Source organism: Athene noctua, chromosome 2 (assembly GCF_965140245.1).
Source record: "Athene noctua chromosome 2, bAthNoc1.hap1.1, whole genome shotgun sequence".
NCBI lineage: Eukaryota > Metazoa > Chordata > Aves > Strigiformes > Strigidae > Athene > Athene noctua.
Window position 1 is genome coordinate 106,631,909 of NC_134038.1, and position 14,677 is coordinate 106,646,585.

The 14,677-nt window shown below is 38.0% G+C and overlaps 1 protein-coding gene across 5 annotated transcripts in view; it reads left to right on the top strand.

The window, feature by feature from the left end:
- NFX1 (nuclear transcription factor, X-box binding 1) overlaps window positions 1-14,677 on the top strand; it is a 70,100-nt gene that overhangs the window by 39,032 nt on the left and 16,391 nt on the right. For 4 of the 5 annotated variants that reach the window (XR_012633177.1, XM_074899821.1, XM_074899820.1 and 1 more), the window contains exons 14-21: window positions 1,165-1,284; window positions 1,931-2,010; window positions 2,339-2,569; window positions 2,845-2,918; window positions 5,013-5,114; window positions 8,092-8,133; window positions 8,498-8,596; window positions 14,579-14,645. Coding sequence is in view for 3 of the 5 variants with exons in the window: in XM_074899821.1 (XP_074755922.1) it covers window positions 1,165-1,284; window positions 1,931-2,010; window positions 2,339-2,569; window positions 2,845-2,918; window positions 5,013-5,114; window positions 8,092-8,133; window positions 8,498-8,596; window positions 14,579-14,645 (815 nt within the window). In the remaining 2 variants the exon portion in view is untranslated. Of the gene's footprint in view, window positions 1-1,164; window positions 1,285-1,930; window positions 2,011-2,338; window positions 2,570-2,844; window positions 2,919-5,012; window positions 5,115-8,091; window positions 8,134-8,497; window positions 8,597-10,761; window positions 12,384-14,578; window positions 14,646-14,677 lie in introns of all 5 variants that reach the window. The other variant, XR_012633178.1, reaches the window with a different exon arrangement.

Consider the following 14,677-nt stretch of genomic DNA (forward strand, 5'->3'; position numbering starts at 1 on the left):
TCTGTGTGTCTGATCATTTTATTGTCATGTATGTATTGTGTGTCTTGTCTCTCTGAAATGTGTGTTTAGTCTTGGTACTGGCTGGACCTGCATATTGATCCAGCAGCTATCGTATCCATGGAAGTGGAACAGTAGGAACCTTTGAGGTTTTATTCAACGGATTTTGCTTTGGTAGATTAGGAAGGAGGAATCCTATGATTCCCAGAGTCAGAGAACTTGCTGAATTCAGCATCTCACTTAACATGCTCATCTTCTCTTCAGGTTAGAATTGTTGATTTGTATTTTTATTGCCCCATTATTTTTTTACCTCTTCCATCATTGTCTCCTGTTCTCTCTGATCCACTATCTCTTCATTTATAGAAAAATCATACTCTCTTTTAGTTCTCAGGCCTCCTTCTATGACTTGTGATGTTGGTATTTTCTCTTAGTGTCCTGTTTTTCTAAGTATTTATCTGTTTGAACTGTAGTTTGCATTCTAATTGGTCACCCTCCCAGTTCTTTGTTTGGAAAAACAGCAGTGAACAGTGTTAATTTTTGTGCAGTGTTAAGTTTTAGTTGGGATGGGGTGTGTATTTCTATTTCTTTGTTTATTTTATTACTTGAGATTTGGAATCTTGTGATAAGAGTTTAAAATCTGTTTCCCAAATGTGTGTGTGTGTGTGTGTGAAACATATACTGCCTGAGACAGAGAACTTCTAGAACATACAAAGTTTGCTTTGAAGTATTTGGACAGGTTAATAAGGTGTTTATGAGGATATATATAATACTAAATGACATAAAGTAGTATACAGAAGAAATTATGTGAAGAAGCCTACAGACTGCTGGCCTTTTGGTAATTCTCTCTGGAATCTTCCCAGTACCATGTACAGGGTTTGCAACAGGACAAAATCTAACTACTGGTCTGAAAAAGAGATGATGGGGGAAGTTTGAAACACAAGATTTGGATTATGTGCTTTCTGGAAGGGAATTCAAGAGTTATCTTCTCATTTTTAAGTCAAGGATAGAACAGCAACAGCTTTCAACTTGTCATGAGCGCTTCTCTTGCTCCAGTTCAACGTGTTGCTGTCAAAGAACCACTGTCTAAAAGCAAGCATAATTATTAATGAGTGATCATAGTCATAATACATGTAGCTATTGGCATATATTTGACTTGTTTTTTTTCAGGTTTTGACGAGTTAACTTGTTACTGTGGTGAATCTGTGATTTATCCCCCTGTCCCCTGTGGCACTCAGCCACCAGAATGTAAAAAGACATGCACCAGGCCACATGACTGTGATCATCCAGGTAAGTCAGTTTTGGGTGTTTTGTTTCTTTTATTTTTTTACGAAAATGTAAAAAAGTGTACACAAATTTGTTTCAAAATATATTAGCTTTTTTATTAGCTGTTCTTCCAGTAGATCTGAATATTTCCCAAAGTCTACCCTTAAAAGCCAACCAACTTAAAACTCGTCAAGAATATTAGTAGTGGTACTTCTGACTGGCAAAACCATTGGGGTTTTTTTCCGATTGTTATTAATAGTCACAATACACTAACTAGTGTATTCTGAAGATTAAGTGCTCTATTGAAACTGTAGGATAATCTAGTGAACAGTTAATTTCTATGTTCCTTGGAATTACATTAGCTGATCACAAAAAATATAGCACAGGTCAAACAGATGTGTTTTCTGACAAACTGTCTGATAGTATAACCCTACTCAGAGGTTACAAAATTATCTGCTATTTAATTTAGAAAATATGGAAGAATATTCTAAAAATCTGCCCTCATAAATTTTAAAGAACAGATTATCCTTGCATGAAGCATCATACTTCCCATAAATTGTGTAGTTCTGAATGCAAACTGTTGTTTAATGGTCTTTAGTGTCTCCTTTAATGCATTTGATTGAGGTATACTAATAAAATTGTGCTGGCTTTTATGTTTCTGTGACTGCAGTGTACCATTCCTGTCACAGTGAGGAGAAATGTCCACCCTGTACTTATCTCACTCAGAAATGGTGTATGGGCAAACACGAAGTAAGTCTGGACACTTAATGTTATTGAATACTAAATAATGTTCTAGGACTGTAGGTCTAGATTTTTGTGACCTCTTTGGAATGGAATATGTTACTGGAGTTTGAGTTTAATGTGATTAAATTAGAAAAATTTATCTTTCCTGCCATACACATTCAAACCAACTGCTATATTGGACTACGATAGAAGTAAAAGCTCAGTCTTTGTCCTAAGATGATATAGTAGTATTATTCTCTCATGGACCGTGCAGGTGTGAACAGTAAAAGGACTTTGAGATTTGCATTTATAATATTTCATTTTTAGTTGTCATCTTTTTCCTCTTCTCTTCCAGCTGCGAAGTAATATTCCTTGTCATCTCACTGACATTTCCTGTGGACTTCGCTGCAATCAAATGTTAAAATGTGGAATGCACAAATGTAAAAGAATCTGTCATAAAGGAGAATGTCTTATAGATGAAGAGTGTAAACAGCCATGTACTATTCCAAGGCTATATTGTAATCATCCCTGTATGGCTCCGTGTCATCCTTCTTCACCCTGTCCGACAACATCCTGCTGCGCAAAGGTTAGATACCCAAAGAAAATTCACTGTCAGTTTTATGGTTTAATTATCAGCCAGTAACTGTTGTGACAGAGACACGTTTGCACATGGATAGCATGACGTTTTTTCCGTAAACTTATAATATTGAATTTTTTAAAAAACTGTATTCATCACTTTTAATTAGCTGTAATTCCACTAAAATGGGACTTTTTAAAGGAAAAAAATTACCTGCCTTGATCCCTGCATGGCCATAAAAAGACCAAAGTTTTAAAAAGCTGCTCTCTTGTGTGATAAAACAGGTTGATCTTCAATGTGAATGTGGAAGAAGAAAGGAGAGTATGATTTGCTCAGAAGCATCTAATACATATCAAAGGTTTGTACTGTAATAATTCTTTTAGTTAGTTACTGGACTCAATTCTTTGCCATTTTATTAAATTTCAGGCTTGACTGAATATATTTAATTCACAAGCTTTTTCGGGTTTTTTTGTACTTTCACATGGTTTCTTCTTTATATTCTCCTGAACATTCCTCTTTTATCGTTGTTAGTCTAACTGGTGGTGTGTCAAAGCTTGAATCTTCCATCTATGGAACTCTGCTCTACCTACATAGAGCAGTTAGATACAGAATAATTGGGCAGGTCCAGATTCAGGTTTCTGAATATAGGGGATTACATATAGCGATCCATGTGTGAGTTGCTAAGTTTCCTTTAATGTGTGATGGAACCTAGTCCATGTGGATGATGGAAGCTAAAGAGTGATTTAAAGTAATTCTGAAAGAGCTAAATTTAGGCAGGAGAGCTTTAGCATCTTAACTCTCAGTTCTTAATATGCAAACTGAGTTGTCATAGAATGGTTTGAGTTGGAAGGGATCTTTAAAGATGATATAGTTCCTACACCCCTGCCATGGGCAGGGACACCTTCCACTAGCCCAGGTTGCTCAAAGCCCCGTCCAACCTGGCCTGAACACTGCCAGGGAGGGGGCAGCCACAGCCCCTCTGGCCAACCTGTTCGGGCGTCTCACCACCCTCACAGTGAAGAATTTCTTCTTTCTAGCTAATCTAAATCTGCCCTCTTTCAGTTTAAAAGTTACCCCTCATTCTGTCACCACACTCCCTGCTAAAGAGCCCCTCCCCATCTCTCCTGTAGCCCCCTTTAAGTACTGGAAGGCCGCTATAAGGTCTCCCCAGAGCCTTCTCTTTTCCAGGCTGAACAACCCCAACTCTCTCAGCCTGTCCTCATAGGGGAGGTGCTCCAGCCCCCTGATCATCTTTCTGGCCTCCTCTGGACCCACTTAAGCAGGTCCATGTCTCTCTTACACTGAACTAAAGACAGTTCTCCAATCACTGTCTCACAAGAGCAGAGTAGAGGGGGACAGTCACCTCTCTCAACCTGTTGGTCACGCTTCTCTTGATGCAGCCCGGGATACGGTTGGCTCACTGGGCTGCAAGCACACATTGCTGTCTCATATTTAATTTTCATCCACCAATACCCTTAAGTCCTTCTCCACAGGGCTGCTTTCAGTGCACCCATCCTAGAGCCATTTTGTGTGCTTGGGATTGCCCCGACCCAGCTTCAGGACTTTGCACTTGGCCTTGTTGAATTTCATTAAATTGGCACGGGCCCACCTCTCAGGCCTGTCCAGGTCCCTCTGGATGTCATCCCTTCCCTCCAGCATGTTGACTGCACCACACAGCTTGGTGTCATCAGCTGCGGATTATCCTCCATCCTGGTAGATGACTAGTTCTCTGAATGTGATGCAAAACATAGAGGCAAGCATATCCTTTTATATGAATTTAACAGAAAAAATAATTCAGAGGATAGAATGTTCTATTTCCAGGATTTTGTTTGAGAATGATGTGGGATATTTCACTAAAAACATGTATATTTTAGTTAAAGAAATTTTAGCAAGAAAATCAGACTGGGTAGGCTTGTTATTGAAGGGAGTGGTGAAGAATCTTTAAAAAGAAAATTGTAATAGTCTCAATAGGGGTATTTTGCCCTTTCCTTAGGGCTTATATCATCAACGTTTTCTAAGCAGATTTCTAAGTACTTTTTAAATTCACTTTACAGGTTTTAGTTGCACACAGTTAAGGAAGAATCACATAAAAGTTGAAAAGGCAATTAAATCTATACAGTCAGCTGTAGTTTGAATATTAAGCAGGTGAGAAGAGAAGAGAAAATATTTGCACTACCTAGTTTAGACTTGCTTAGAATTGATGTTTTGAAAAATTCCCTGAAGAAGTATGTCCATTTGTTAGTCTTGCTTCTAGTTGCTTGAGGGAGATGAGAGTAACCTTAATTTACGTAGATACCTAAAACTAGGTGATGTGGAATTGGAGTCTCATTCTGTAATTTGAGGAGGAAACTGTCTATCATCTTCCACTTGGAGGTTTAAATCTGCAGCTTTATACACCTTTTCAAATGTTTATGTGTTGCCTCAAATGAAATCTAATGGTTGTCTTTTTCAGAATAGCTGCTATATCTATAGCCACTAAGTTAACAGATCTACAGCTTGGAGATTCAGTGGAAATCAGTAGGCTTATTACGAAAAAAGAAATGAAGCAGGCCAGGTAAGGAGATACATGTAAAAACATACTGGAAACCCTTGTGTGTACCTGAAACATAGACGATGTGGAAAGTACATAATATTGTGAGCAAAATACCATTGTGAGCTAAAATAGGAAGACTTTAGATAACCTGTCTCTGCTGTAACAATACTGATAAAAGAGAATTGTGCGATTCCTTTAGTGGGTTATGGTTTTGCTTTCATGTAGAATGAGTCATCTATCATTGGCTGGTTTGTTGTTATAATTATATAAGGAACAATATAATTGTGGTTTCAAAGTTTTTCTACCCAGCAAACTCCTTAGAGTTCCTCTGGGTTTTTTTTCAGATTTCTAGACACTAACTTTTTGCTGTTACCTTCTGTTCCAGCATCCATCATTCCTTCCTGGATGATTAATAGGGCATATTTTCCCCTAATCATCATGTTAAAATTTGTAGTATTTTTCTATTACCCTTTTTAGATTTCTTACATTTATATCTCAATTTCATTGGTGTGTCTGTGTTCTCATACTGGCTGGCACTGAAAATTGCTTTTAAGTCACAAAAGCACTTGTGGCTTAAGTTTGGTCATTTTTCTACTCCTTCTGATGTTCCTCAGGATTGGAATAGTGTGTCTTTTTACTTTTAGTATAATTTCTGCAAAGAATTGCCAAGTTTCTCCAATATCCTTCTGGCAGAAACTTGTTTTCTGAAGTATTTGCCCTTGAAGTCCCTAATTTCTGGGTTTAGTTTATTTTCTTTTACCATCTCTCCTCTCTCTTAATTGTGAAATTGATTATTGCAGAATCAGTCTGTTATGTGTGTTAAAATCTAACTTTCCTTTATATTGTGTATAGTCAAAGTAGTGAAATTTCCCATACAGTTGCTTCATGAGTTCCTGTATAAAAAGCTACTACCAGCATACTTAAAGAACTTTTGCTAGTAATTCTGTTCTGCTTATCTGTGTAATGTCTGGAATTGTAGCATGTTATTACCAAGTCATTTTTGGATAATGTACTACACTGAAATAATTTGGACTCTGAATGTATGGCAAGGTGAACTAGCACCAGAAATGACGTGTGAGAGCACCTGTTTCTCCCAGTCTCCAGGTTCATTCTAGTTGGGCCAATGTCATACTTCAGAAGATGGGGGGGAAAGACAAGGTGTAAGAGGGAGATCTGTACTGATCCCTGCATGCAACTTGAAAGAGCGTAGTATTAGTACTATATAAGCATGGTATAAGACAGACACAAACAGGAAACAGTAATTGTCTTGGTTTTTTTTTAGCCTACCCTGTTTGTTTCAATTAATTGAATACTCAGAAATGTACAATAAAGCATTATTTTTTGTCTCCTGGAAAGTCTCTGTAGAATAATCGCTGCTTTACCCAGCTTGAGCCTCAACTATTTTATTCCTGTTTGTATCACACTGCCAACCAGATGCAAATATACTCAACAATATGAAGCCAACTTCAGGTTCTCAAAATAAAAAGTCACTGTTTAAAGAGAACCAACCATTTGGCAGTGCTAGAACTCAGTGGGGGAGGATGGAGGTGTGGTGTGGTAGAAGCAGAGGGAGTGACCTCTTCAGCTACTGAAGCTGCAGGTCTGTCATAACAGATGTATGAGCAATTGAGGTACTGGTGTCTCTGTTGGTATCCCAGACTTTGCAGCATGTGATATAAGTTGTGTTGTAGTTACTGCTGCACACCTTTCTGTGTGGGCAGACTTATGCTGCCCTTTCCTTGAATACTTGAAATTACCAGAGATTACTTTTTTTTTCATGGAAATCTTTCCTGATATGATATGTGAACTGTGGCAGGTTGCCTTCATTCAAGGACAATCAAGGGAAGTATTCTTCCTTCCCTGCTCTCTTCATCTACCAAATACTGGGCTGGGGGGTAAAAGAGATGGTGACACATAAAATATTTATTCTTAAATTTCTAATTTATTGTTCAACTCCAGAATACTTTATGCAAATTGTTCAGAAATATTTTATGCAAATCAGACAGATTTCCTTTCTTGTTTTTTCTCTCTGGTCCTATCTGGAGACAGTTTATACTTTAGTTTGGTTAGCTTTTTAGGTTTTGGGAGTTTTTCTGTGACAAATTTGATCAGTCCTGGAGTAGCTTCTCCAAATTGGCTACATTCCTCTTTCAGAGGAGGAAAAAATGATTCTTCCACAAATGATACTAAACAGTAACAGGGTGATCTCATAATGCAAGTATGTTAGCTTTCTTCTGCTTCCAAAAAAACCCACCAGAAGTTCTGGATCCTATAGCTTTGTGTCTCCAAACATTATACAAGTCACTGAATGAACCAGTTTCCCTTGTAGAAATTATTTGTTTGAAATCAAGGAACTATCATCAACAGAATGAACTCACTTATGCAGTCTAAGGGGCAGTAGTTTGTAACTGCAACTGTGAAATTCTAGAGAAAAATCTCAGAGAAAGATCAAGATTTATCTCTTAAAAAAAAAATACAATACCTTTCAAAAATGAGACAGAAAACTGAAATTCATAACTCCACTGCCACTAGGAGTCATGGCTCAGTTGAAATACTGATTTTTATGGTGCAATATGATCCTCCATATACATAGCTAACTTTCCTCTTGTTTTCTGATGCATAGAAGTGACCTTGTCACATCTTCCTTTGCTAATTTCACATCCTTCCTAGCATCCCTTCAATGTTGTTATCAACTGCATATTTTTTTTCTTCAAATTATCTGATTTACCAGTATAATCTAATTCAGAACTTGTTTTTCTCAGCTTCTGTGTGGCTTTGGTAATTGCTGCTTCTGTTAAAGACCTGGAGAAGGTCTTGTGTCTCAAAGATCTTCGGTTGTTGTTTGGTTTTAGCTGTATTATCTCATCTAATACAACAAACTATTCTCACACACTCTTCTTACTTTTTTAGGCAGTGATAACATGACACCAGCAAACCACAGTTTGGAAAGTATGAGTAACAACAGCAATTCTAATTGTATTTTTCTTTCATAATTCAGGTTGCAATGTGATGAAGAATGCTTAGCTCTTCAGAGGAACAGGTGGGTAATGAACTTGGTTTTTTTCAGAAGTCCCAAGTTCAGAAAGTTAATGCTATGTGTTTTAAAAAAAAAAAATCCTTTCCTGCATGACCTAAAGAAATGATAAATGTGGAGATGATTCCTCTGTTATAGGGATATGTACTGAGTGGTCTGAGATCTTACTAGAATATTCTAGTGAAAAGTCCTGAGTAGTTTCAAATGTGCAGACTCCACTTTGCAAGTTGTGCATGTGTATTAGTAACCCGTATCTGTACTCTTCAATGGCAACATGTTTGGGAGACTGGGGGGATTAGTGTGTTTATTTTTGCTTGATTGCATTTTTGTAATGTTCTTTTTTTTTTTTCCCTCCTACCCTCAAATGTAGGCGTCTTGCTGAGGCTCTTGAAATAGATGATAATTCTGATCCTTTTAACATCCGTTCTTCTGGACCAAAGTACAGTGACCTTTTAAAAGAAGATGCGAAGTACGTATTCTAATGATGACAGGTGTCATAGGTAAACAGTGCTGAGTGTAGGATGGGAAATGCTGAATAGTTCTATTTACTCTTGTAAAAATGATCATGTTTTCAAGACCTCCAGAATGAGAATGTGAAAGGTAAAAAGTGCCTGACGGTTTGCTTTGTTCTGTAACAGGACCATATTTAGAACAGAACCATCATTTTCCATCATTTTTTTCACTATATATCAGTACCTGTACTTCTTACATCTACACTGCTTTCATACACAACCAACCTCCATTTTGATGCTCCTTGTAAACTTTTCAACAGAGACAAAAGTGAATAGCTTAGTAATGAAACATGCTCTCATTTCTTTTTTTGCTTTACTGCCTTTATTTTAAAAATAAAGAAATGAGAGTAATAAAACTGTTGATGCAGAGCTAAGCCTGCCCGTGCTGACTGCAAAGAGTGCTGCTAGACTGAAACATCTGAAAATGAAGCAATAGAAAGTCAAGGTAATATGAAAAGCATCACACTAATAAATACCATGCAATCTGGAGTGACAGGGAGGGACCAGACATCTTTTTAAAAAGATCCTGAATGGTAAAAAAAAAAAATCTAAGAAGTTTTTGCTCTTGTGTGTGTGTGTGTCTTAAATTTTTAGAACAGCTGAATCTGTTTTGCTCTTGCTTCACTAATGATATATAAATTTCATATTTTTGTGAGGATTTTTTCTACTTGAAAGTCCTTTAATTTGCTGATGTTTTGAGACAAGTGAAAATTTCACTTAAATAGCCACACAGAATTTAGGAGTACATCACTTGTTACTTTACTTCCAACTGATTAGCCTACTGCAAGATAAGAGCTGAATGTTCTCATTGTGGAGGTACTGTTTTATTAGTATTTGCATTTAAGCTGTATTTTATAAGGACTGTTCTCTTAAGTGTATATAGAATATATTTTTTCCTACATCTTTCAGAAAACAAAGTGCACATTTTCACTTTTTTACTATGTTGAACATCTTGTGTCGTGTGTGTGTAGTCCCCTCTCTTTTTGGAACACAATCCAGTCTTGCCTTCTTGTCAGCTATTCTCTACCCGTAGTGCAATGCTCATCTTTCGTGAACAGAACTGACCAGGATCATGCACTGTGTTGCAGATGGTCTAACAGATACCTTGAAAAATAGCCTTAATGCTTCCATGCTTCTCTATGGAAATATCTCACAGAATCATCTAGGTTGGAAAAGATCTTGAAGATCATCCAGTCCAACCATTAACCTAACACTGACAGTTCCCAACTACACCACATCCCTCAGCGCTATGTCAACCCAACTCTTAAACACCTCCAGGGATGGGGACTCTACCACCTCCCTGGGCAGCCCATTCCAACGCCTAACAACCCCTTCTAGAAAGAAATACTTCTTAATGTCCAGTCTCATATCCTAATATCCAGTATCTCTTTTCAGTCATTCTACAATTTTAGTTACATCTCCTTTGTAGCTGCGCTATATTGGTAATTCACAATAATACAGCCAGGTTATTCTTACTGATTCACAGCTTAAAGCAAAGGTTCTGTTAGTCCTCAAGTCGGTGACTTTGCACATTGAATTACTAAATTTCATTTATCTAGTCTTCAAGATAAGTGAGCTTCTCCCTGTATTAACATACCTCTCTTCTACATGAGCAGCAATTTGTAAATTGTGGTTTTATGAACTTAATTCCTTGACTGCTCTTCGATCTTTATTTCAGCAGCCCTGCAAAAGGTCTGGGTTTCCTTCATAGTGGCAGGACCTGCAAAGTGTATCTGTTACAGTATTTTCTTCAGGTAGCTCAGTATTCTGTGTAGGTTTTGACAGATGCATTGATTCTTACTTGTGCAGGTCCCTCAAGTAATGCAGAAGTTCAGGGCTTGTGATTTTTCTGCAGGGCATAAGCTACACATCTGTGTATGTGATCTCGGAACGATGAGAAATACGACAGCCACCTTCCTGTGCATTCAGGGTCACTGCCTCAAAAAGGCAGCTGCTGCCAAAAACCATGAGTAGAAGGCTGTGATATTAATTTGTTTAGGCAATCCATTGATCTGGGAAGGTGATACATTGTCAGGGGCTGAAAAAAATGCAGGTCTGCAAATGAGAAGACTTGAGAAAGCTGTGAGAGCTCCTGATTTTGAGCTGCAATCTTTAATTACAGAACTCTAAAGCTCCAAGATGCAGTACAACTCCAGGTAACAGGAAGAAGATGAGTAAGTGTAAGTATGCCAGGATATGTCTCCTTTGTAGGAGAGTGACAGGAGAAGGGAGCACCAGGAATAACATGGTAATGCTGCTGCAGCCAGTCTTGCTGATGTGTTTTTCAGAATCTGTCAGAACGTAAGTCTCTACACCCTACAGCTTTACATAAGGAAATATCATGCTGCCAATGGGAATCGGTCTTCTAGTTTAAAGATGACTGTACCAGCACAACTGAGTATAGATCCACTGTGTGGACACTTGAGCACTGATCTCTCTAAAATACTTGAGAAATAGACACAGAGAAAAAGCAAATGCTCATGTTGGCCTGCTCACATGAAGTTGGAGGATAGAGTGGCACAGATATCAATGCCCAGTTTTGACAGGGATGATGCTAAGGCTGCTGCTCTTTGATGAATTAAGACTATTGGAGAAGGAGAGGAGGACATCTAGAATATCTGGCCACATGGAACTAAACAGAATAGAATTTCTTATTTTGTCACTGGCTGTGCAAGACCCCACAGCAGCTGTATGGACCAAGGAAATCTTGGATCAGATGGTTAAGTCTAGAGAGATACAGAGGGAGATGGGTCCTTTGTAGACATCCTCTTATCCAGTCTTCCAAAGAGTTAACCCTTCACATGCTGTTGTAAACAATGAAGGCAGAGCAAGCACTCCTGTATGTGATCTGACAATAGGAGCAGTGTACAGGTTTAGGGGTAAGAGGGCTACTTCTCAAACATGGCTGCAAGCCTGGAATGTCAGCCACCTAGAGTAGAGTCTTGTACTGGCAAGTGTTACAAGAACAAGGAGGGTTTTGGCAAAGTCAGCAAAATGTTGGGAAAGGAAAAATTACACAGCACACACTACAGTGAAAAAACAAGTAGTGAGGAACACTCTTATGAAGTAGTGTGGTTGAGAGGAACTGAAATGACAGTAGACCTGTTCCTGCTTACATGCAGTGTGAGGAGGGGAAAAGCCAAACGTACACCATTTTTAGACACTGCACAGAGGCTTTCAAGTCCCACGTTGCAGAATTTCAGTATACACACAGGCAGATTGGATGTGTTTATTCTAATAACCACTTCATTTTGCTGTACCTTATTTTTCATTGTGTGTCTATTGCAGGTTAAAGCATAGGAGCTCTGAGTGAGCAGTTAACTGGTTGGTTGGCCATAACCAGTCATTAATAGCTTAATGGAATGAATTGTGTGCAAATCATGATTTCTACCCTAGTAAGCAGTAACAATATTCCTTTTAAAAATAACAACAGAACAACACACTTGACAAAACTTGGAAAACTTACTGTAAGAGCTCAGATAAGTAGCCAGAAAGAAATAAAAATCCGTGAGAAAATACTTAAGTTCGATAGTAGATACTCATCAGTATCCTGGGAAATGGAGACACTCCCTTTGGTTTTGATAGGACGGTATGAATTGTACATTGGTTAATTTGTAAATACACAGGCAAATTCCAGCTCAGGATGACCACAAATGAAATACTTCAAACAGGATATGAGCAAGCAGATGAGACACCAAAACAAGCAACCTGAAACTGCAAGACCAGAACTAGACACAAGTACAGGTGAGAAGTAAACAGTAGCCACTTCTGTCCTACTCACCCCGATATCTGATCAGGATCATACAGAGATGACTGAACCTGCAGGATTTTTTTTTTTTATCATCTTCTTGTGAAATAATTTACAACAGCCTTTATTTTCTTCCTCATCTGAATGGATAGTTTGTTACCCTTGGCCTTTCAAGACCTTTGCTAACAGTCATGCTTGCCAATGTTTCTTGGCAACTGTAAGCTTCTTTTTGCCCTTCAGTGAAGTGTGGGTTCATGCTTCTGTATAGCTAGGAATAAAGAGTATACTTTGCATGTTGACCTGACACTCCGCTCCTCTTATGTCATGGCAGTCTAATGACGTTTGCTACCACATTTGGAATGGAAAGACTGCACACTCTTGAAAAGTTACTTTATTTTTTCTTTACTGTTTCATTGATGGGAAGTTTTGATACTTTAAAGAAACTCTTGCTTGTGCTTTGTCAGCCTTGGTGTCAGAGGAGTAAACAGCCTGAATTACTATTCTTCACTCTCAACATCTCAACACAGTTGATACATCTTCCTGTTGGATTGCCTCAGCTGTTCACTGATGCATCCAGAACTCTCTAGGCCATTCCAGATGTTTGTTGCAGGTACCTCTTCAGAGTAAACTGAAGATTCCTCAACTCAGATTATGCTCCCTCAGAATCTTCTTGGTGATTCCAAAGAAAAAACAATTGTTCTGTCTCTCCCACCATCTGCATTGGCCTGCCCTGTGTTGTTCCTGTCTGAACAGTCTGTAGGTTGGGGCTCATTTAGATCATCAGGTGGCTCAGGATTGTTTTTTCATTAAGTTCTTTTCTATGAAAGATTCTGGAGGTACTAAATGCACAGAAAACACTTGACTCGCCTTTGAACACACATATGGGTAGTTACATTTCTGCCATTGTGTAGTATGTTACAAGCAAAAGGGTGGTAAGGTCCTGCTTCTAGTCTTTAGGAAGCCACTGGAATTAGGGATGTTGTGTTGTCCATGAAATTAGTTTCTGTAACGTTCATGTACTCAATCCATCCTACAGCCTAGGTGTTTGGATGCCCCTTTCTTTTTAACTTGTCAAGTCCAGGTCCTTTTTGCAGTTACCTCAATGTAATGCTTTTCTCCACTGAAGATCCAGGAGTTCTGATAACTACATGCAGTGTCCATTCACTGTTAGAAAACCTTGAATGTTTTCCAGTGATAGGCTCAGTTCATTGTACCAGTGATCAAGTGATGTTGGTAGCTAAGCTACTCAATGTTGCTATTTCGCCTGTTTGCTTGAGACCACTTGGTCTTTTGATGATACGTTCACTTTATCATCCAGAACTTTGGTAGGGCATCTACCATAGATGGTAGGGCTTGCCCTGCTTTGGTAGACACTTCTTGACTGATGAAGTTCTGACATCATTCACAAAGTGGTGTTGTGTTGGGATGGAATGGTGCCTACTTTTGAAGAAATAAAGTTATTTACTACTAACCAGCTTTGAGATAGGAAATCTTCATGTAACCTTTCTTCCCCATGGAGATGGTGCTCTAACAAATAGCAACCTTACTTTTCGAGTTAGTTTCCTTGCTTATTTAAGAACAGAGTACAAAGCTCACCCTTATGTGAAAGACTTCACCTACTGTGATTGCACAAGGTAAAATAAAAATCCTTTATATCTCATATCAAGAACATTTTGTTTGCTTGCAAATAGCCTTATGCTTCTTTTGTTCTTACTAATTTGTTATGCTAGTCAAGTTGAAGACCAAAGTCTGTGCACTTTTCCTCTGTCTTGGAAAAGATCTCTCTTCTGTTTACCCAAACCCATTTTTGTGTCTAATCATGTATTCTAATTAAGTTAATTGCCTTAATGACAAGTAATTTTAAACACTGAAATGTCAGCTTTAAAATCTACATTATCCATTTGAAAATGTAGAATTGTATTTTCAGATGGTAGAGGTGCATCATAGAATTTTATGCTGGGTTCTAAGTGTTGAAGGGAAAAAAATGAACAATTTTTGTAATAGTGATGACGTACTAAAATTTTTTAAATGTAAATAGTATAATATATAAATGAAAATATGCTCTCACTCCTGCTTCTGCTTCAGTCAATTGAGTTCTTTAATTTTGTTTGAAAATAATGTTACAAAAGATTAAGGTATTGTATTTTTGTAAGCTTTCTTGCCTCATTTACCTACAATGCTGTTCTTGCAGGAAGGATTTAAAATTTGTCAGTGACATTGAGAAGGAGATGAGGATGCTTGTGGAAGCTGTGAATAAGGTCAGTATTCAGATATTCTGTATGGCTTACTA